We start from the raw sequence: 24,851 nt of genomic DNA, 5'->3' as shown, positions 1-24,851 counted from the left end.
ACGCTTCACATGCCTTGATTCAATCCACTGACAGCACGTCAACCCCGGTATACCACATCGCTCCAATTCACTTTATTCCTTGCCCTCCTTTCACCCTCCTGCATGTTCAGGCCCCGATCACACAAAATCTTTTTCACTCCATCTTTCCACCTCCAATTTGGTCTCCCTCTTCTCCTCGTTCCCTCCACCTCCGACACATATATCCTCTTGGTCAATCTTTCCTCACTCATTCTCTCCATGTGACCAAACCATTTCAAAACACCCTCTTCTGCTCTCTCAACCACGCTCTTTTTATTTCCACACATCTCTCTTACCCTTACGTTACGTACTCGATCAAACCAACTCACACCACACATTGTCCTCAAACATCTCATTTCCAGCACATCCATCCTCCTGCGCACAACTCTATCCATAGTCCACGCCTCGCAACCATACAACATTGTTGGAACCACTATTCCTTCAAACATACCCATTTTTGCTTTCCGAGATAATGTTCTCGACTTCCACACATTCTTCAAGGCTCCCAGAATTTTCGCCCCCTCCCCCACCCTATGATCCACTTCCGCTTCCATGGTTCCATCCGCTGCCAGATCCACTCCCAGATATCTAAAACACTTCACCTCCTCCAGTTTTTCTCCATTCAAACTCACCTCCCAATTGACGTGACCCTCAACCCTACTGTACCTAATAACCTTGCTCTTATTCACATTTACTCTTAACTTTCTTCTTTCACACACTACCAAACTCAGTCACCAGCTTCTGCAGTTTCTCACATGAATCAGCCACCAGCGCTGTATCATCAGCGAACAACAACTGACTCACTTCCCGAGCTCTCTCATCCCCAACAGACTTCATACTTGCCCCTCTTTCCAAAACTCTTGCATTCACCTCCCTAACAACCCCATCCATAAACAAATTAAACAACCATAGAGACATCACACACCCCTGCCGCAAACCTACATTCACTGAGAACCAATCACTTTCCTCTCTTCCTACACGTACACATGCCTTACATCCTCGATAAAAACTTTTCACTGCTTCTAACAACTTGCCTCCCACACCATATATTCTTAATACCTTCCACAGAGCATCTCTATCAACTCTATCTTATGCCTTCTCCAGATCCATAAATGCTACATACAAATCCATTTGCTTTTCTAAGTATTTCTCACATACATTCTTCAAAGCAAACACCTGATCCACACATCCTCTACCACTTCTGAAACCACACTGCTCTTCCCCAATCTGATGCTCTGTACATGCCTTCACCCTCTCAATCAACACCCTCCCATATAATTTGCCAGGAATACTCAACAAACTTATACCTCTGTAATTTGAGCACTCACTCTTATCCCCTTTGCCTTTGTACAATGGCACTATGCACGCATTCCGCCAATCCTCAGGCACCTCACCATGAGTCATACATACATTAAATAACCTTACCAACCAGTCAACAATACAGTCACCCTCTTTTTTAATAAATTCCACTGCAATACCATCCAAACCTGCTGCCGTGCCGGCTTTCATCTTCCGCAAAGCTTTTACTACCTCTTCTCTGTTTACCAAATCATTTTCCCTAACCCTAACTACTGTTACATCACACAGCCCTGGCTCACACCCACATGTATACTGAAACTTTTGCTGAACTGTCGATCCACTCTTTCACATACATTTGTTCCACTATAGAAGGCTTTCACACCCTCCAACAGTGATCCCCTACCACATATATCCCTAACACATTGCAGAAAGCATCCCACTGGATCCATCATGCACTTTCTCCTAATACCTAATAGTTGCATACAACTTCTTACCTTTTTGTTGAATTCTTGTCCATGGTTACCTGAACTACAAAAATCATACATCCATACATCCCCTACTTTTCCTAAAACCCCCTTGCTTCTCACTTATTGTGCATTCAGGCACTTCCATCACTTGATCAGTCAGTCTCCTTTCCTGGTATAGTTAACAGACTTATTCCCCGTGTAGTTGCTATATACATCCATAGTACCTTTATTTTGAATAAATGAACAATAATAGCTTTCACCAAATCCTCAGGCTCAACCTTCTGTTTCCATGCTAATTTCATATCAGATTCATCCACTCCATCACACTTTTTCCTCCGTACTTCATCAATTTAGCCATAATCCCGTTCACTCTAGGTGCCTTTCCTACCTTCAGCCTCATTATTGACCTGCATACCTCCCTTTTTGCTATAGGCCCATGTACTTGTATCCTTTTCCTTCCATCCTCCATACCCATGTATGTAACAACTGCTGCCTCACTTTCTACCACATTCATCAGTTCTTCAAAATACTCTTTCCACCTTGTCACTTCCTCCTTTTGATTTGGCAACTTTTCCTTACTTCTCACATTAATATTTCCTATCTTACATCCACCTCTTTCCTTTTCACATCCCTCTAGTACAATTTCTTATTTTTGTTAAACTTTTCACTCAACTTTTTTCCAAAATCTTCTCTACTCTTTGCTTTCCTCTTTCAGCTTCTTACATGCCACTTACACATTTTACATTCCTCCTTCCTCCTGTGTTGACCTGCTGATTCAAGCAGTCTCCTATGTGCCTTTTTCTACTCTTCCACAGCACTTCTAATCTCTTCTGTCCACCATGCATTGCCTTTTTCTTTATTTCTATATTTCACAATTTTGTATCCAACTACTAATTCTGTAACCTTCAAAAGTATATCTCTAAACATTTTAAACATCTTGTTAACACATGACTGCATCCCTACATTCTCTGCACTTCCATTTAAACTTTCGTTCACCCTTCATGCATTTTTTGAATTAATCTTCTTGTTTGCCACCACTTTACCTCTCCATTCTTCCTTACACCTCTCTGATCCTCATCCCCATAAGAATCTTGAAATGGTCAGCATCTCCAAAGAATCCACTCCCACATAGTCAGTCAAAGCCTTTTGCTCTTCTCTTCCATCATTTGTCATCCATGTATACCTGTGGATCATTCTGTACCGAAGTAGGGTGTTTGCAAGGAATATACCCCTCTTTGCACAGACATCCATTCGATGAATTCCATTCTTATTCACTTCAGGCACTCCCCATTTACCAACTAACATGCCAGTTTTATAACATCTCACTTGCATTCATATCACTCATTACAATCATGCTACTTTCATTCTCAAAACTGTTTATACAGTCATTCAAATTTCTCCAGAAATGCTTCATTTCATCCTTACCTTACACAGTCTTCATATTCACATTCATATTCGCATTATGCGCCTATGACCAATTCTGGCTCACTATCCCTTAGAGCCAGTGCTCTGAAGTTTTTTGGTTATCAAGCACCAGGTGGTGATGAGAGGGACAGAGCTACGGGTATGCCAAGGGGAATAACTGCAGATTGTCTTTTATCTTTGGTGGGATCTTGATATACAATGATGGTGTATCTGAGTTTGTCCCCTTCTGATACCCTACTGTCGAAGGTTTTCATGCTCTCTAACTACAGTGGGGAAGCAAAAGGACTTGACAAAAGAGCAAATAGCTTCAATTATTAGTCTGTGCAAGGCACAGAAGCCAGTAAGGGAAATGTCGAGAATGGTTGGTGCTAGTGTCCAATCAATTCAGGTATGGACATTAAGATTTGGCAACAACGGAAATAAGGCAACACCATTGCAGAAGGGAAAACCCGGGATGGCTCAGAAGACTTCACTTTGCACACTAATCATCCTGAAATGTCAGCTAGAAGCTAATTCACATTTGTCAGCACTAAGATTGATAGAGAAAACCCAAGACTGGTGAAGTGTCATTAAGGACCATTCGTCAACACATTCACGACGACCTGCATTCAGCTACCATCGCGCCAGAAAGAAGCCCCTCCTCACTCTTATGTAGAGGAACCCTAGGATTGTGTTTACCAAGACATACCTTCAGTGGGATAAGACTAAGTGGAAGCACAAGCTATGGAGCGACGAAGCCATGTTTTCCATGACTGGGAACCAAGTTGTCATGTTTATCGGCACATTGGGAGTGACCCTCTCAATCCCAAGTACATGTTCGTTACTGTTAAATACCCTGATTCTCTCATGGTTTGGGGTTGTGTTTCTTATTATGGAATTATTGACCTTGTCTTACTGCCCAGATATCAAACCATGAATCAGCACAACTAACTCGTGCTACTGATGGGCTACTTATCAGACTGTTTTGAGAAAAACCATACAGATGTATTCATGCAGAATGGTGCTCCTTACCATATGGCAAAATCTGTGAAGCAGTAACTTACTGAACTGTGGAATCCACTTCATCAATGATTGGCTGGGAAACAAGCCAGGTATTAATCCGGCAGAGAACTTGTGGAGCATCATTAAGCGCCAAATTTCAGGGAAGGATACTAGCCATGTCCCCAAGCTTGAGGCAGCCATTCGTGAAGAGTTGTATAACTTGGACCCACAAATTCTCAAGAACTTGGCAGACTCGGTGTCTTCATGCCTTCAAGAATGTATGAAGAGGAAAAGGAAGCAAATTACCTATCAGAACTGATAGTAGAATTGCACATCCTGCTTTCCCTCTTCCATGATAATTTTCATTCATTCCCGTCCATACCACTCCTCCCACACCTTCATATAACATGCTTTCATTTCCATTTTCACTCATACATCCTGTCCAAGGATATGGTTTTCCCCAATCCCCATCACACAAGCTCCCTCCTTTTACTCTCATTGGTCATCCCATTTACATTCAACGCCATCACCCAAAATCACTTGTCTCTTTACTCCATGGCATAACTGGTAGACCCGTGCCATTTCTTTGCCTTTTTTGCCTCATCCTTGACAGGCCAGTGGTGCAGTGTTTCTAGAGACTGAGGCTCCAAAATTATCCAAATACTAAAAATCCCAGAACATCATAAGTGATTGTCTATATTTAAAAGGAAAACTACCACTACTATTGTCCTGATAGAGTTGGCCAGTTCCACCCCTAAGTATGTAATGAATAGGTTACCATGAGAAGGCACGGTGACATTTGATACTCCAGATACTAGAGTATCCCCTTATTGTACTAAAATTAAAACTTGTCAGTTCTGAGCTTGTCACAGTAGCTGTACCTCCTAACCTTGTTGGTCAGGATACTGCCACTTCATACTTTTTAAAATAATTTCAGATGTATATCTCTTTGAGATCATTGTTTGTCTTTAAATGTGTGTCTTTTGTTTCAAGCTGCTTGGACACCTTGGCATGGATGATAATAATCCTACTTTACAACATAGCTTTGAAGGGTATGTTTTATGCAAACTTACTTTCTGTTGTTAACTTTTGCTTCCTATTTTTCTTCATTAAGTCTGTATGCTACAGCTGCTGCATTCTTAATGCCACATTCTGCTGTATACAGATATTTTTTTATTTGGCTTGGAAAGACTGACACATACCTCTTGACCCGACTCAGTGACAGAGTGCCCATAGACATTATCAGGGATAGCAGAAAGTTAGTACTGAACAGAATGGTCGTCTCCACTATGATGGGCATCTGAGAGTTTACGAGCCATGAAATGGGTTGACTTAAAATCAGCACTCCATCCACATGTTGGCTAGTCATATTTGTATTAAACCCCTTTATGGATGTGATCACATGCCCACCAACATATAATGTGATAACAAGCCTTTATTATGACCAACGTGTCTTATAAATTAATGTCTCATTCATATAGAAACTGAAGTATTATTAGACTATGCCTGTTTGTGGTTATGCCATAAGGAAAATGTCACCTTTGGTTAGTTTATATCATCATCAGTTTATGAAAGAGAGTGCAGTCTTGTTTCAGAATTTCTTGTTTCAAAGGAGTCCATCCTGTGCTTGCTATTAAGTATACTGTATACTTGCCACGAGAAGAAAGATCATGAGAGGCAAGTGTTTTGGGAGCCGTTGAGTGAGTGTGTCAGCAGTTTTGGTGCATGGACTGGGCATTAGTAATGGGTGATTTAAATGCAAAGGTAAGTAATGTGGCAGTTGAGGGTATAATTGGTGTACATGGGGTATTCAGCATTATGAATGGAAATAGTGAAGAGCTTGCAGATTTGTGTGCTGACAAACGACTGGTGATTGGGAGTACCTGGTTTAAAAAGAGAGAACTACACAAGTATATGTATGAGTTGAAGAGATGGTCAATGAGCATTATTAGATTACGTAGTAATAGGGAATGTTAGATGTTAAGATGCTGACTATAATGTGGAAGTGAGGGTGATGATTTTTAGAGTTTTTTGAAAAAGGGAAGACAATGTTAGGGAGAAGAGAGTAGTGAGAGTAAGTGAACTTGGAAAGGAGACTTGTATGAAGACATTGAGAGTAGAGTGACAAAAGGTGAGAGTAAATGAAGTGAAGGGAGTGGGTGAGGAATGGGAGGATTTAGGGAAGCAGTGATGGCATGTGCAAGAAATGCATATTTATGCGAAAGGTGGGAGGTGGGCAGATTAAAAAGGGTAGACAGTGGTGGGATGAAGAAGTAAAGTTATCAGTGAAAGAGAAAAGAGAGGTGTTTGGGCAAAACTTACAAGGAAGAAGTGCAAATGATTGGATGTATAAGAGAAAACATCAGGGGGTCAGGAGGAAGTGCAGGGGTTGAAAAGAGGGTAAATGAGAGTGGGGGTGAGAGAGTGTCATTAAACATTAGGAAGAATAGAAAGATGTTTTGGAAGGAGGTGAATATTGTGCGAAAAGCAAGAGAGCAAATGGGAACATAGGTGAAGGGGGCACCATTCCGTGCATTCTTCCTCCATTTATATCCCTCCAGTACTCTTCCACTCTTTGTTTCCCTATGTCACAGGTGGTCTTTCTCTCACACCAACCCCTTTGCTGTGGTTTAATTTTTCATTTAGGTATGTGTTGTCTTTGTGTCTCAGATGCTGCAGCAAAAGTTCTTGTAACTATGATTTTCAGAGATTTACATTGATCAGAGTATTGGAAGAATAGAGTGTGTTGGTATTTCCTTCATGTGAACCCAGTGATTTGAACTTTTCACCATTGGCATGTACAGCTTCATGTGCTTACTACCACCATATCTCTTACATGTCTGTTGCACTATAAATTTTTGTATCTCTTACTTGGCTGTTGCACTAGAATTTTTGTTTGTTTGTGTGAAAGTGTTTCACATGCTTCCTTTTTGATTTATGAAAATTATGTGTAATTAACTACGTTCATATTGATACTTTAGTGCAGATAGAAGATCTCCAGTCCAAATTGCTATAGACCGAGTAATGTTTGAATTTCATTTGTTTCATTATAGATACTGATCTTTCTGATGCAGTTTTCCAGCTTTTGAAAGTAATTTGTGTTACATATGGAAATATTTACTGTATTAATCTAAAATTTTTATTTGTTTATTCAAAATTCTTTCTTGTCTTTGCTTATAACAAATATATTGGAGACTAAGGTAGAGTTTGGTAATTATGCAGAAGATGAAGTGCTGGGGTAGAACTCCTGTTGAATGCCATCATAAAGACTTTAGGCAAAATCCACAAAGCTAATAGAAGTAACTTAAAAAAGCAAAGAACACCATCCCTCAAATTTAAACATCAGAAATTTGTTTGCCATTTTGGCAAGAATCTCAAATGTGTGAACATTTGGGTTTGGGATGTTTTGGACTGTAGGTATTTGGATTGGGAATCTTCTGTTAGTATTATTGTGTGCAAGCTTTACTGACTGGCTTTTATAGTTGCATTCCCTGAACTAACTACAATGCTCCAGGAAATTGGTACTAATTTATTGATCCAATCTTATTCTCTCTGTATTTTAGATGATAAAACTAGGTTGCACCCTTACTCCTATTTATTCCCAAACTTTACTGCCTGCAAAAAGTTTGATTTCTTATATTTGGGCTTTGCTAACATCTCTTAATATCCCTCTCTCAGTGTTTTGACCATGTAGTTGCTCATGTGCTGCCACAGGAGAGGATGTTTACTGAGGCCCATAGCTCTCGTATCTTTATGATCAACTTTGAGAAAGAAGAAAGTAACAAAAGGTAGATCATGAGATTTATGAAGATACATCACCCTAGACATGGGACAGCACTGTATCAGATGTTTCTTTTCCCTTTTCCCCATCTTGTAACAGTTTATATGTTTGTTTTATGAAACCTTTTTTCTTTTCTCTGTCATTTTATTTCTCTTCATCTTCAGGGAGTACCTGTAAGTACTCCACACATCGTATTAAACTGACCAACATTAGATCTTTTATTTAATCCTTACCCTTGATTATGATTTGCAACAACCACCATACAATATTGTTTACTTTATCTGATGAGATATATCATTTACAGTTCATGTTTTTTCCTTTAACATCACAGTGTTATTCATCTGGCTGAAATAGAACAGATGAACAAGCTAATGTTCATATGTGAGACATTCAATCTAATACAGATTATACACAAATGAACAAGAAACATCAGTACCACTGACTTACTGTCTACGAAAGACATAGCACTAATTACGGACAATGAAGTTATTAAAACATGCAAACCAAATCATAACATCATAGACGTGTCCACATACTTTAAGGTAGAAATGGATGAAGACGGACTGAAGGAATCAAGGGATCACATAAGCAATATAACCAACTTAAGTTTCTCCTCTGATTAAGTGAAATGGAGCCAATACTCTTAAAGCTAATACAAAGTAGAGTTAACTTCTTAACAGTGTATAAAACAAATGGTTGCAGGTTTATTGCTGTATAAAAGGGACACTGATAATGTAAGAGAAAGAAACTGAGTGACAAAAGCAGTGGATAAACAGAATAGAATGAAAGACAAAATAAGGTAAGCAATATAGATAAGGCAGAAGACCTAGAGGAGAAAATAAGAAATGCTGTTAGGAAATAATAGAGTCATACAAAAGAAGAAATTAAGCAATAAATGAGAACTAATACAAAGTATAGAACAAAATTTAAGAGTTCTTTTTGCAAATAAGAATAATGCAGGGACCAAAAATAGAGAAATTAGACTTTGCAAAGTGGGAGATGAATACAAAAGTGATGTCGAGAAATTTGCCAAATTCTAATAAATCAATGCAAAGCAGTTTTCACACAAAAAAGGGAGAAGATGTAGGTGATGAAACTGAATCACTATGATGAGCATACCATTAGATAACAACATGCGAGAAAGGAACATAAATGGAATAATTGATCTGACAGCGAGAACCTTATAACAACATATGAGAATGGAACATAAATAAAACAACTGATCTAATAGTGAGAACCAGATGTAATAATGCACTGCCCTCATAATCATCACACTTACTGAAACTAAGTCTGTGTAACAAATGGCAAAGCACATATCAAAGATGCAATCTTTATCTTGAGAATATCCTTTAGTTTAACTGGAAATTTCTGTATTTCATGAGAGGTTCCTTCAGCATTATTTGCAATCCTCTTCAATTGCAATGAATATATAACTGAATAATAGGAGGAATTACTGTTGGAAAAAAGTGCATTGTGGTCTTAATTATACATAATACTTCAAAGAAAATTTAACAAACCCAAACAAATATGCAACGAGAGCAATGAAGGAGCAATCAGGATGGTAAATGAATCAATAAAAATTGCTTCTCAGAGATGCTGAAGTACTAATATTACTAATGAAAAGATACTTTGGGGAATTTGGATTCTTATGGAAACAGAGTCATGGAGACAAGTGCTTTGTGTGTATATAAGAAAATTTCATATAGCAGCATGTCAGTGAACTAAGAATGATAGTGTCAGTACCTCTGATCCTAGTATGCTTGAGTGGTAACTGAGAATGTAGAAAAAAAAAAGCAGTAATGAAACAGTATTCAAAGAGGAGATATGATTATGGAAAAAAATAGAGCCCAACAATTCTTTGGTATCATAGAGAGTAAACAGGAAAATGTAGTTCAGTAGCTAGGAACCAGGGCATTGCAGCTGAACGATTCTGTGCAATTTTAGTGAAGGAGTAGAATATGGGTTCTGTTAGCTGCAAATGCATATGGAAGGTTACAAAAAAGAAGATTGGTTTAACAAAGATTTCCAGAAAACAAAGGAGCTTTGAGATGTACTGTGAAAAAGCTACTTAGAGGCACTCTAGCCAGCCAGCATTTGTAAGGTGCGAGAGAGTAGGGGCAAATACAGCAGAAAAAAAAAAGAATAAAAAGAGGTTACAGCCAAGGTAGGAAATTAAAAAAATTTCCTAGAAATTTACCTGGAATAAACTGACAGAAAAGCTATTTAATGTGATCTGGGGATATGTGAGGAACTGAATAACAAGATCTAAAGTGTTTCTCTAGCAGAAGAGACCACAGCCCCAACACCAGTGAGACTGAAGGAGGAGAAGGTCTTGGAAAGCATTGAAATACCTGGAAAAGACAAACAGAATACCTAAGGGTAAACATCATACCCATCTATAAAAAGGAGACCAGGAGAATGCACTCAACTGCATATGTGTTGAGTATGTCTGCTGATACATTTGATAGACCACTAGAAATATTGCTGAAGATGTCAATGGAGAAAGGCAAAGGGTCAAGGGGATGGATGAGGGTAAACATCATACCCATCTATAAAAAGGAGACCAGGAGAATGCACTCAACTGCAGAATGGTCTCCCTGATGAATGTGGTCTTTAAGGTACTGGAAAAGATAATCCTGTAGTAGAGAAACTAATTAAATGAGAGACAAGACAGTTTAAGGGAAAGGTCATGTGTAATGAACTTCTAAATATCTATGAGAAAACTCTATTTTAGACAAAATAGAAGTCTGGGTTATTACTAGTGAAAGAGAAGAGAGGCATTTGGATGATTTTTGCTGGAAAATAATGCAAATGACTGGGAGATGTATAAAAGAAAGAGGCAGGAGGTCAAGAGAAAGGAGCAAGAGGTGAAAAAGAGGGCAAATGAGAGTTGGGGTGAGAGAGTAACATTAAATTTTAGGGAGAATAAATAGATGTTTTGGAAGGAGGTAAATAAAGTGCGTAAGACAAGGGAACAAATGGGAACATCAGTGAAGGGGGCTAATGGGGAGGTGAAAACAAGTAGTGGTGATGTGAGAAGATGGAGTAAGTATTTTGAAGGTTTGTTGAATGTGTTTGACGATAGAGTGGCAGATATAGGATGTATTGGTCGAGGTGGTGTGCAAAGTGAGAGGGTTAGGGAGAATGATTTGGTAAACATAGAAGAGGTAGTAAAAGCTTTGCGGAAGATGAAAGCCGGCAAGGCGGCAGGTTTGGAGGGTATTGCAGTGGAATTTATTAAAAAGGAGGGGGTGACTGTGTTGTTGACTGGTTGGTAAGGTTATGTAATGTATGTATGACTCATGGTGAGGTGCCTGAGGATTGTCGGAATGCTTGCATAGTGCCATTGTATAAAGGCAAAGGGGATAAAGGTGAGTGCTCAAATTACAGAGGTATAAGTTTGTTGAGTATTCCTGGGAAATTATATGGGAGGGTATTGATTGAGAGCGTGAAGGCATGTACAGAGCATCAGATTGGGGAAGAGCAGTGTGGTTTCAGAAATGATAGAGTGTGGATTAGGTGTTTGCTTTGAAGAATGTATGTGAGAAATACTTAGAAAAGCAAATGGATTTGTATGTAGCATTTATGGATCTGGAGAAGGCATATGATAGAGTTGATAGAGATGCTCTGTGGAAGGTATTAAGTATATATGGTGTAGGAGGCAAATTGTTAGAAGCAGTGAAAAGTTTTTATTGAGGATGTAAGGCATGTGTATGAGTAGGAAGGGAGGAAAGTGATTGGTTCTCAGTGAATGTTGGTTTGCGGCAAGGGTATGTGATGTCTCCATGGTTGTTTAATTTGTTTATGGATGGAGTTGGTAGGGAGGTGAATGCAAGAATTTTGGAGAGGGGCAAGTATGCATTCTGTTGTGGATGAGAGAGCTTTGGAAGTGAGTCAGTTGTTGTTCACTGATGATACAGCACTGGTGGGTGATTTGGGTGAGAAATTGCAGAAGCTGCTGACTGAGTTTGATAAAGTGTGTGAAAGAAGAAAGCTGAGAGTAAATGTGAATAAGAGCAAGGTTATTAGGTACAGTAGGGTTGAGGGACAAGTCAATTGGGAGGTAAGTTTGAATGGAAAAAGACTGGAGGAAGTGAAGTGTTTTAGATGTCTAGGAGTGGATTTGGCAGCGGATGGAACCATGAAAGCGGAAGTGAGTCATAGGTTGGGGGAGGGGGCGAAAGTTCTGGAAGCGTTGAAAAATGTGTGGAAGGTGAGAACATTATCTCGGAAAGCAAAAATGAGTATGTTTGAAGGAATAGTGGTTCCAACAATGTTATATGGTTGCGAGGCATAGGCTATAAATAGAGCTGTGTATAGGATGGTGGATGTGCTGGAAATGAGATGTTTGAGGACAATACATGGTGTGAGGTGGTTTGATCGAGTAAGTAATGAAAGGGTAAGAGATGTGTGTTGATAAAAAGAGTGTGGTTGAGAGAGCAGAAGAGGGTGTTTTGGAATGGTTTGGTCACATAGTAAGAATGAGTGAGGAAAGATTGACAAAGAGGATATATGCATCAGAGGTGGAGGGAATGAGGAGAAGTGGGAGACCAAATTGGAGGTGGAAAGATGGAGTGAAAAAGATTTTGAGTGATCGGGGCCTGAACATGCAGGAGGGTGAAAGGCGTGCAAGGAATAGAGTGAACAGGAACGATGTGGTATACCGGGGTCGACATGCTGTCAATGGATTGAACCAGGGCATGTGAAACGTCTGTGGTAAACCATGGAAAATTTTGTGGGGCCTGGATGTGGAAAGGGAGCTGTGGTTTTGGTGCATTAATCATGACAGCTAGAGACTGAGTGCGAACGAATGTGGCCTTTATTGTCTTTTCCTAGTGTTACCTTGCGCACATGCAGGGGGAGGGGGTTGTCATTGTATGTGTGGCGGGGTGGTGACAGGAATGAATAAGGGTAGACATTATGAATTATGTACATGTGTATATATGTATATGTCTGTGTGTGTATATATATGTATACGTTGAGATTTATAGGTATGTATATGTGCGTGTGTGGACGTGTATGTATATACATGTGTATGTGGGTGGGTTGGGCCATTCTTTCGTCTGTTTCCTTGCGCTACCTCACTAACGTGGGAGACAGCGACAAAGTATAATAAACATAAATAAATAGAAGTTTAGGTGGATTGCCTGTATCTAGTTTGCCAGAAGGCATTTGAAACTGTATCACAAAGGAAGCTGATAAAGAAGCTGGATTTCTGGTAAAGAAAAGGGGGAAGACTCCTTCAATGGAAGGGAAGACATGACACTTATTAAGGAATCTCTAGAAATGGGGTGGTTACCAATCGTACACCAAGGGTTTTGTTCTAAGACCACTGCTCTCTTTTTTATCTGTGTAAATGACTTGTTGGGAGGGTTAGATGTTATTTTATATTTTTATTTATGATTATCCCAAGACCAGTCTGTATGAAATAGTCCTGGTGTTATGTGGGACCTTTCTAAAGGCTCCTATAGCTCAATGCTGCACTACCAGTAGCAGCAAAATGTAGGCTCCTTTAGAAAGACAAGTTCTTTAACAAGATTGTGCTCTAAATGACCCAGCCTCACCAGTGGTAACTTTTCACTTGTGATGTAACTTGAACAAGTGGAGTCCGAATATGTTTGTAGATGATGCCATGAGGGAGATAAATAAGAAGGATTGTACCTACAATCCTAGACAAGCTCAAGAGTTGGTCTGATACATGCCTAATGAAATTCAACGTGAGTAAATTCAAGTTAATGAGGCTGTGATACAAGGAAGGAAAACATCAAAAAGGAGATTAACTAACAAGGGAGAAGCTACAAGAATCTGCATGTGACAGGGAATTAGGAGCAGACACTGTCCCTAATCTGTTGCCAGAGTCCCAGCTGAGGAGAATAATAAGGGAGAAAACCTGTGAGCTAGCAAATACTGAGATGGCATTCAGGCAAATGAATAAGAAAGTATTCATCATTCTGTTCATATTCTACATTTGGCCAAAACTGGAATATACTTCTCAGGTTGGTCACCTCACTTGAAGAAGCACTAAAACTAAGAGAGAGAGAATCCACAGAAAAGCAACAAAGATGGTACCAGAATTAAGAAAGCTGGAATTACAGGGAAAGTTAGGGATATTACATATGCCCAATAAACTACTAAACTTTTATAGAAGCTGGATGAAGTCAATAGTGGACAGTTCTTCAAAAGATATAAAGATAGAATAACAGGAGGTCATAACATGAAATCAAGCATGAACTTGCTGAAAAGATGTAATGAAGTACTTTTATGGAATGAAGTTAATGATGAATTTGCGAATGTGGACAATATTCATGTTTAAAAAGTTGTATGATCATAAAGTTTAAAAGATGGGAACCTGACGATGCCACCACCACAAGAGATGTAAGGAATGAAAATGATAATATCAGCCTACGTGGGGACTTGGACAAACTCCAAACATGGTCTGATACATTGATGATAAGATTCAGTCCAAGTTTATGCAAGGCAATGGGGATGGGACACATTGAAAGAAGGCCCCAGTGTGACTACTACTATATGGAAATAAGCTACAGGAATTGATGTGTGAATGAGATTTAGACCGATATTGTACATAATCTGTTGCCAGAAATATATATCAGAATTGTGAAAAAATTAAACTGTCCCTTGGTAAATGTTAAAGTCACATTCAAGTATATGGATAAGGAAAGATTTGGTAAGCTATTCACAACACAGACTGAAACTGGATTATGCATCTCAGGTCTGGTCACGAAACCTAAAGAAACAACAATATGAATGGGAAGGTGCAGATATCGGAATTTAGAGGGAAGAGCTGCAATGAAAGGTTAGGTTAAAGGCTATGTAGCTGTCCATCTTTGAGGAGAGAAGAGAAAGGTGTGACTAGATAACAGCCTTTAAGTTTATAAGTCAACTGGACAAAGTTGACAGTTCTTCTTGTGGTACAGTACCAGAGTTACTAAAGGCCGTTATCATACTAGTTTTGTGAAGTGTAGTGGGTGACTGAAATGATATAAGTAAGGGAACTGTGAATGTTGGCAACTTACAGAGATTTAACAGTATTCTTGATGCGAAGAGATGGAGCTTCACAAGTGTAAAACTCTCTCCCCATACAATACGAAATAGGTTATAACAAACGGGTGATTATCATCACTGGTATATCTCTTCTTTACACATATTAGAATGGATATTGGAAATATTTTATATGATACGCTGACTGGAAAAAGTGATCTGGTTATGCTCAAGTTTGACTATTTAGTGAATTAGGACATTGAAAGAGACAAGATATAAAGAGGAGATATAGTTATGGAAATTACACAAACCTCACAAAGTTCTATGGTAACAGATTGGGAAATGGAGTTAAGTAGCCATAAACCAGGGTTTTGTGGTGAGAGGTTTTACAAATTTACAAAGAAGGTATAAGAATATGGGTACGTCTAGCCTCAAATACAGAGCAAATGGTAAGAAAGAAGAAAGAGTTGTTTAATATAAGATGTCTAATGATAATGGAACTTTGACATATATGGTGTTGTAAACATAGACAGAGTTGTAGCCAGCAAGCATGTATGAGGTATAAGTAAGAAAGGAACAAATATTGAAGGAAAAAACATAGTGGACAAGGCAGGAGAAAATCCTTTTCATATATTCATCAAGGACCAGTTGTCAGTTGAATAGGAGCTAGTCAAGAGAAGGGGTTCAGAAGGAAGAATTGTAGAGGATGATACAAGATTATGAAAGAAAATGAATAACGGGTTCAAAAATGTTTTAACAGCGGAAGACACTAGCCCCAACATCACTGAAATGGAATGGAATGAAGTTTTAGAAAGCAGTGGGATGTCTAGAAAAGACATTAACATAATACTAAAAGGCTAATGATGCTGATTAAGTTTCATCATATGTACTGAAAATGTGTGCAAACACACTAGATAAACCTATTAGAATTCTATTCAAGATGTTGAGATGGAGAGGCAAAATGCCAAGGGAATGGAAAATGATAAATTTCACACCTATCTGGTGCAGAGGATGGGTTGCATCTTGCATGATCTCCACTCACTACATTGCACATTCCTGATACAGCATTTCTAACATATTAGTGTTTGCACCCAATTTCCAAGCTTTCTTACCAATTTTCTTAAGTTTATTTTTATCTCTACTGTTTAGCTCACCATAACAGGCAGTAACTGAAAAACTTTAAACTGATTCTGTAGTTGATCTATCAAAAAGATTAATTACTGCATTGTCTATATGTTAACTATTTAAGAAACGTGCAAAATTCAATTTTTTATTACAGTTCTTACATACCACATCAGTATTTACACTACCTATGATAAAGTCTAGATACTTATACTGACTCACTCTTTCTACAGTTTCATCTTCAATTGTAATTAAGTCTGGTACATACAGTTTTATGTCCTAAAATTTATTGCCTCTTTAGTTTTCTTTACATTCATGTGCATATCATTTGTTTTACACCACTCAGCACAGCAACTAACCTGTGCAATATAATCATTACAAGTATCATTTACAATTTTTCCCATGATTACTGTATCATCAGCATAATTCAAAATAGCACAGTTGCGAAAATCTTTTCTACAGTCATCACTATACAAACTGAACAAAGTTTTAGTAAGTTACAGTTTACATACATCCCTAATATTTTCTTTAACAAAATATAAGGCTTGATTGTATTAAAGGCAGAGCTAAATTCAATGTATAAGATTCTTGCTTGTGAGTGATGTCTCTCTAAATGTTTGCTAATCTCATTCATAAAAGTCAAACTTACATCCTGCTTACTCGTATTTTTAAAATATGCAAACTCCAGTGGATCTCCGAAATTATCAATACAGGTACACCACCGATTTTCCGGCACCCTTGGTTCCAAAGCCTTGCTGGATTAACCATTTTCCCGGACCAACCGTGGTCATGTAACAATAATTTATCAACACATCTCTAACCCACTAATTATACATCTCCCATGTGTCTAAAGTATACCATGGACTGCTAGAAATTCAAATTAAAAATATATTAAATCTAAATTAAATAAATGAATGAAATACTGGTATTTATACACCTGCTTAGGACTGAGGTGCTCTTCAGCTACAAGTTTCTTAAATTCGTCCACATACTTGGCAGCTCCTTCGTGGTTTGCAGACCACTTTTCTTCACACACTTTATTCATGGAAATTCCATGACGCTTCTTGAATCTTTGAATCCATCCTTCACTATAGTCACGCTCATGTTGTAATTTAAGTTCTTCATGGAACAACTTTGCCTGGTCCATTATCATGCTACCTGACAAGTTCACTCCATCACTCTGAACGCTGTTGAAACCATTCCATCATCACTCGATCGTGCTCAGTACTCTTACCATCTTTCATAGTTTTTCTAATCGTCATTTCCTTCTTGGAATCGCTGTCTGCATAGAATTTCAACATTTTTTCCCTTTGCTTTTTTATATCATAAACAATTGATGAACCAATACTGTAGATGTCACACAGCTTACACACCGAAACACCATGGTCCATTTTTTCAACAGTTCTACTTTATCTTGGATTGATATAGACTGGTGTTTACATTTGACACCATGACTGACACTCTCATATGTCTTAGAAGCCATAGCTAGGGTTAAATTTAAGAAAAATGAGCTAAGAATCTCACAGAATTGCATTATCACCACCAACAGGTGCAAAGAATGTAAATAAGCGCGCCCTGCACACAACGCCATCTGTGGCCACCCAGTAAACTAGTCTGGTGGCTGCGGTAATTTCAAGTTCCCTCACATAATTTTGTCTGGACTAAAGGAGGTGCTGAACCATCATTGCCAGAAATTTGATGGTGTATCTGTACTACTACACAAATAGTTTCTCATTATGAATCATAATATTTGACATTAAAACAATATGTCTAAAATTGCTGAACACTTTAGGAAATGAATTTTAGCAACTGGCTTTATTTCTGACAATTTCCATGTGTCAGGCTCTACCCCTTGATCTAGCAAATCCTGAAATAGTTGCTGAAGTATGGGTGCCAGTTGTTCAGCACAATACCTCAGTGCCTTGGCTGGCACACCGTCTAATCCCATGGCCTTTCCAGGCCTAAAACGCTTCAGGGACTGTAATAAATGTTTTTGATACTGCAGTTCTTTCATCATTTCTTTCTCGAATTACTGACAAGACATTACTGCACTCTTCGCTAAAATCATTTATTTTAAATCTTGCAAAAAATGAATTTGTATCATTCACACATGTATCACTGTTTTCTGACTCAGGTACGCTCAGTTTTTTATTATAACCATTAATGTTTTTAATCTTTTCCATGCATCTTTTACATGATGTGTTCTAACCCCTCAACCTTCTCCTTGTAAGCTCTTTTTGATCTAATATTTCCTTGTTTAATTTTTTTTTATTAATCTTAAAAGACCACAATAACAGGTAAAGTGAGGAAGAGATGGAGTGAGTATTTTGAAAGATTGTTAAATGTGTTTGATGATCGGGTGGCAGATCCAGGGTGTTTTGGTCAAGGTGGTATGTGAAGTAAGAGAGCCCAGGAGAGTGGTTTGGTGAAGAGAGATGAAGTGGTGAAAGCCTTGCATATGATGAAATGATGGCCAGAGTGGACATTATTGCTGTTGAATTTATTGAGATAGAGGTTGACTTTGTTGTTGATTGGTTGGAAAAGATTTTTCATTGTATGTATGGATCATAGTGAGGTGCCTGAGGATTGATGGAATGCACGAATAGTGCCATTGTATAAAGGTGAGTGTTCAAACTAGAGGTATAAGTTTGTTAAGTATATCTGGTAAGTTGTATGGGAGAGTATTGATTGAGAGGGTGAAGGCATGTACAGAGCTTCAGATTGGGGAGGAGCATTGTGATTTTAGAAGTGGCAGAGAATGTGTGGATCAGGTGTTTGCTTTAAAGAATATGCATGACAAATACTTAAAAAAAAAGATGGAACTGTATATGGCATTCATGGATCTGGAGAACTCATATGATAGGTTTGACAGAGATGATTTGTGGAAGGTCTTAAAGAGTATATGGTGTAGGATGAAATTTGCCCAAAGCAATGAGGAGTTTTTATCATGATTGTAAGGCTTGGGTACAAGTAGGAAGAGAGGAAAGTGAGTGGTTGGTCCTTGGCAGGGGTGTGTGATGTCACTATAGTTGTTCAGTTTGTTTATAGATGGGTTGGTGTGGGAGGTAAATGCAAGTCTTGGAGAGAGGGGTTAGTATGCAGTCTGTGGGTTATGAGAGGTCCTGGGAAGTGTCAGTTGTTGGTGACTGAGTTAGGAAAAGCATGTGTAAGGAGAAAGATGAGAATAAATGTGAATAAAAGCTAGGTTATTAGGTTAGCAGGGTTGAGGAACAGGTTAGCTGGGGGTGTGAGTTTGAATGGAGAAAAAATGGGGGATGGAAGTGATGTGTTTTAGATACCTGCAAGTAGAAGTGAGTCATAGGTGGGGATGGGGTGAAGATTCTAGGAGCACTAAAGAGTGTGGAAAGAAGGAACATGATCTAGGAGGGCAAAAATGGGTATGTTTGAAGGAACAGTAGTTCCAACAGTACTATATGGATGCAATGCATAGGCTGTAGATAAGGCTTTGTGGAGGAGGGTAGATGAGTTAGAAATGAAATGTTAAGAGGATAGTATGTGGAGTGAGGAGGTTTGATCGAGTAAGTAATGAAAGGGTAAGAGAGATGTATAGTAATAAAAAAGAGTATGGTTGAGCGAGCAGAAGAGGATGTGCTGAAATTGTTTGGACAAATGGAGAGAATGAGTGAAGAAAGGTTGATAAAAAGGATAGGTGTGTCAGAAGTGGAAGGAATAAGGAGAACAGGGAGACCAAATTAGTGATGGAAGGTTGGAGTGAAAAAGACTTCGTGATCAGAGCATAAACATGCAGGAGGGTAAAAGGCATGCAGTGGATAGAGTAAACTGGAACAAAGTAGTGCACTGGGGTTGACATGCTGTCAGTGGACTGAACTAGGGCATGTTGAAGCATCCAGGGTAAACCACAGAAAGGTGTGTAGGGCCTGGCTGTGGATAGGGAGCTATGGTTTCATTGCATGACACATGACAGCGAGAGAATGTATGTGAGTGGATGTGGCCTTTCTTCTGTTACTGGTGCTAGTTTGCTAATGCAGGAAATGGCAATGAAGCATGAAAGAAAAAATGAAATGATTGAAGGTTAAAGTTTTTTCACTCTCACAAGTCAGAGCACAGTGTTGCAAGTCAATAAGAGGTACCCTGATTCTAAGATGTTGCAAATTTGAAATGTCACAAGTTAAAGTGTCATACCAGGAGGCCCCCTCATATACTGTTTGAGTGATAGTTAAAATGATCATCTGCCTTAGTTTTTCCTGGAAGGAATGGCACATCTTTTGTTTGTTTATTAGTTTCACATGACACCTTTATTATTTATAGTCATATATTTACATAAATGAGGACTTTTACACCAATTATCTCTTGTGTAAAATACGAACCTTTCCAATATAGTTTTTCATTAGTTCTTTTACAACTGCACCAGAAATAATGAGGGGTTAATTTTTATGTATGTCTGTGTATCATCTGATATGTTTAATCATATAATACAAAAACTATGTGCTGTCAATGGACTGAACCAGGGCATGTGAAGCATCTTGGGTAAACCATGGAGAGGTCTGTGGGGCCTGGATGTGGATAGGGAGGTGTGGTTTCGATGCATTACAAATGACAGCTAGAGACTGAATGTGAACAAATTTGGCCTTTTTGTCTGTATTCTTGGTGCTGCCTCGCTGAAGCATTGGATAGCGATGCTGTTTTCCTGTGGAGCAGGTTAGCAACAGGAATGGATGAAGGCAAGCAAGTATGAATATGTACATGTGTATGTATGTAATGTCTACGTATGTGTATGTATATGTTGGTATTTATATGTATGTATATGTGTGTATGTGGGCGTTTATGTACATATATGTTTATACGAGTGGATGGGCCATTCTTCGCCTGCTTCTTGGCGCTACCTCTTTGACGTGGGAAACAGCGATTATGTATAATAGATAAATAAATAAACATAAAATCTACTGTCAAAAACTAGTGGCATTTTTAGATGCACATATCAAGCATGAAAAAATATAAAATTCTCTCTGAGAGAACTGGGAGATGGTTCCATTTCATTTGAATTGTATGTAAAATATTTGTTGATAGCTGCATGGATGTAGTCCACTTCTTGTTTTATTACAGAACTGACTTATCAAAATTAGGCAACTAGGGGTTATTTTACTGGTCTTTGGTTAAAATCTCAAACAGTTTAATATTCATACTGCACACAGATATACATTAATTATCCTTTTGAGGAATAAAGTGGGTTGAAATAATTGTAAGAATATAGTACTCATCAACAGTATTGGGTAAGTTTATTGCATATAAAGTAACTGGGGAGGGGGAATTTCCCCTCCATATAATCCTGCCATATAATCTAACAAACCCCTTCCCAACTCTCTCTTAGATCACCCATTGTATAGACTACTCATTACATTGCACATACCAAGAACAAATCAGTTATGCTCTTTCTTCCCTGTGTATGTTACATGTGTGTTTATGAACATTTTTATGTTCAAAGTATGAATTTATAACAGTCTTGTCTGCTTATTTACATTATCCATGTATTTTTTCTTTTACAAATCAGTCATGCTGTTTCTTCCCTGTATCTTTTACGTGTGTTTAGGAATAAAAATTAATGCTCAAAGTATATACAAGTCATGTCTGCTGTACACAATTCATGTATTTTTTTTTTACCATTTTCATTTTCACCTGGGACTCCAAGCCAACTATCACTCCTTCCTCCACTTCATCTCCCAACTCATCCATTTAGTCATGTCTTACATAATTTCTCCTCCAGATCTACAACCTCTGTTGCTCTTTAAAGTTTTCTCTAGAAGTCATCATTAATCCCTTATTCTCTGTCATTACAAGACACATGTGCAACCATTAAAGAAGTTCTTAGCCTCACACACTTGAACTTAACAAGTATTTGGCTTGCAATAACACATTAGCAGTTAAATATCTTTTAAAGCCTATCATCATTCAGTAGTAATGTCAAATTTCTTGAATAACCATTCGAATCATCTTATAAGAATGATTCCTTTCCCTTCACTTTATCCTACTCAAATGTCCTTCTGCTTCTTATCCTTGTTTCATGAAAACTTGTCTAATTTCCCTTTTTAGAAGTATTTACAAGTTCCATCCATATATATTTATCATTTATTCCTCTCATATGCTACACAGTCATACAAACCTGCAGCTCTTGTTGAAAGACGCTACAGGCACACAGCTTTTATCCAAGGCCACATGCTCCTTTGGTGAGGAATATTTGCAGAGCTGGAGTCCTCACTAGGCCAGCAAAATGGGCAGGGACACCCAGCTCCTAAAGGTAGACTTGCTACTCTGCTACCCTAAAGAACTAAGAAATAAATTTTGGGCAGAGAAAATGTACATTTATCTATTTGTATGATTTTTTAATTCATTGGTTAGAAGTGTGTGAATTTATGGAATAAGGAATGAGGTCATTAGGCAGTTTTCAAGGATGTATTTGACTGGTAAATGAAGGAGTATTAAGTTGATGTTGAACTATGGAGATATGAAATGTAAATTTCTAAGTTGGTTAGGCCTCAGTCAAAAGAGGTAGAAGGCTAAATGCGTCATTGTGAAATTTGATTTTGATTGATTGCTACAACTTATTTTTTTTTTTTTTTTTTGCTTTGTCGCTGTCTCCCGCGTTTGCGAGGTAGCGCAAGGAAACAGACGAAAGAAATGGCCCAACCCACCCCCATACACATGTATATACATACGTCCACACACGCAAATATACATACCTACACAGCTTTCCATGGTTTACCCCAGACGCTTCACATGCCCCGATTCAATCCACTGACAGCCCGTCAACCCCGGTATACCACATCGCTCCAATTTACTCTATTCCTTGCCCTCCTTTCACCCTCCTGCATGTTCAGGCCCCGATCACACAAAATCTTTTTCACTCCATCTTTCCACCTCCAATTTGGTCACCCTCTTCTCCTTGTTCCCTCCACCTTAGACACATATATCCTCTTGGTCAATCTTTCCTCACTCATTCTCTCCATGTGCCCAAACCATTTCAAAACACCCTCTTCTGCTCTCTCAACCACGCTCTTTTTATTTCCATACATCTCTCTTACCCTTACGTTACTTACTCGATCAAACCACCTCACACCACACATTGTCCTCAAACATCTCATTTCCAGCACATCCATCCTCCTTGCCACAACTCTATCCATAGTCCACGCCTCGCAACCATACAACATTGTTGGAACCACTATTCCTTCAAACATACCCATTTTTGCTTTCCGAGATAATGTTCTCGACTTCCACACATTCTTCAAGGCTCCCAGAATTTTCGCCCCCTCCCCCACCCTATGATCCACTTCCGCTTCCATGGTTCCATCCGCTGCCAGATCCACTCCCAGATATCTAAAACACTTCACTTCCTCCAGTTTTTCTCCATTCAAACTCACCTCCCAATTGACTTGACCCTCAACCCTACTGTACTTAATAACCTTGCTCTTATTCACATTTACTCTTAACTTTCTTCTTTCACACACTTTACCAAACTCAGTCACCAGCTTCTGCAGTTTCTCACATGAATCAGCCACCAGCGCTGTATCATCAGCGAACAACAACTGACTCACTTCCCAAGCTCTCTCATCCCCAACAGACTTCATACTTGCCCCTCTTTCCAAAACTCTTGCATTCACCTCCCTAACAACCCCATCCATAAACAAATTAAACAACCATGGAGACATCACACACCCCTGCCGCAAACCTACATTCACTGAGAACCAATCACTTTCCTCTCTTCCTACACGTACACATGCCTTACATCCTCGATAAAAACTTTTCACTGCTTCTAACAACTTGCCTCCCACACCATATATTCTTAATACCTTCCACAGAGCATCTCTATCAACTCTATCATATGCCTTCTCCAGATCCATAAATGCTACATACAAATCCATTTGCTTTTCTAAGTATTTCTCACATACATTCTTCAAAGCAAACACCTGATGCACACATCCTCTACCACTTCTGAAACCACACTGCTCTTCCCCAATCTGATGCTCTGTACATGCCTTCACCCTCTCAATCAATATCCTCCCATATAATTTACCAGGAATACTCAACAAACTTATACCTCTGTAATTTGAGCACTTGCTCTTATCCCCTTTGCCTTTGTACAATGGCACTATGCACGCATTCCGCCAATCCTCAGGCACCTCACCATGAGTCATACATACATTAAATAACCTTACCAACCAGTCAACAATACAGTCACCCCCTTTTTTAATAAATTCCACTGCAATACCATCCAAACCTGCTGCCTTGCCGGCTTTCATCTTCCGCAAAGCTTTTACTACCTCTTCTCTGTGTACCAAATCATCTTCTCTAACCCTCTCACTTTGCACACCACCTCGACCAAAACACCCTATATCTGCCACTCTATCATCAAACACATTCAACAAACCTTCAAAATACTCACTCCATCTCCTCACATCACCATTACTTGTTATCACCTCCCCATTTGCGCCCTTCACTGAAGTTCCCATTTGCTTCCTTGTCTTACGCACTTTATTTACCTCCTTCCAGAACATCTTTTTATTCTCCCTAAAATTTAATGATACTCTCTCACCCCAACTCTCATTTGCCCTTTTTTTCACCTCTTGCACCTTTCTCTTGACCTCCTGTCTCTTCCTTTTATACATCTCCCGCTCAATTTCATTTTTTCCCTGCAAAAATCGTCCAAATGCCTCTCTCTTCTCTTTCACTAATACTCTTACTTCTTCATCCCACCACTCACTACCCTTTCTAATCAACCCACCTCC

At 38.8% G+C, this 24,851-nt stretch overlaps 1 protein-coding gene across 10 annotated transcripts in view; it reads left to right on the top strand.

Moving 5' to 3' along the window:
• The window catches only part of Mvl (solute carrier family member malvolio), a 167,423-nt gene that overhangs the window by 126,706 nt on the left and 15,866 nt on the right, over window positions 1-24,851 (top strand). For 3 of the 10 annotated variants that reach the window (XM_071681528.1, XM_071681527.1, XM_071681526.1), the window contains exon 12: window positions 7,869-8,183. The exons of 3 other annotated variants lie outside the window; for them this stretch is intronic. In XM_071681528.1, coding sequence (XP_071537629.1) covers window positions 7,869-7,982 — 114 coding nt within the window. In that variant the 3' untranslated portion in view covers window positions 7,983-8,183. Of the gene's footprint in view, window positions 1-5,183; window positions 5,243-7,868; window positions 8,184-24,851 lie in introns of those variants that run through there. 4 more of the 10 variants (XM_071681535.1, XM_071681534.1, XM_071681533.1 and 1 more) reach the window with 2 other exon arrangements.

The sequence above is a fragment of the Panulirus ornatus genome, chromosome 33, assembly GCF_036320965.1.
Source record: "Panulirus ornatus isolate Po-2019 chromosome 33, ASM3632096v1, whole genome shotgun sequence".
Taxonomy (NCBI): domain Eukaryota; kingdom Metazoa; phylum Arthropoda; class Malacostraca; order Decapoda; family Palinuridae; genus Panulirus; species Panulirus ornatus.
The sequence above is the reverse complement of the archived record's forward strand: the minus strand, read 5'-3'. Positions and strand labels throughout refer to the sequence as shown.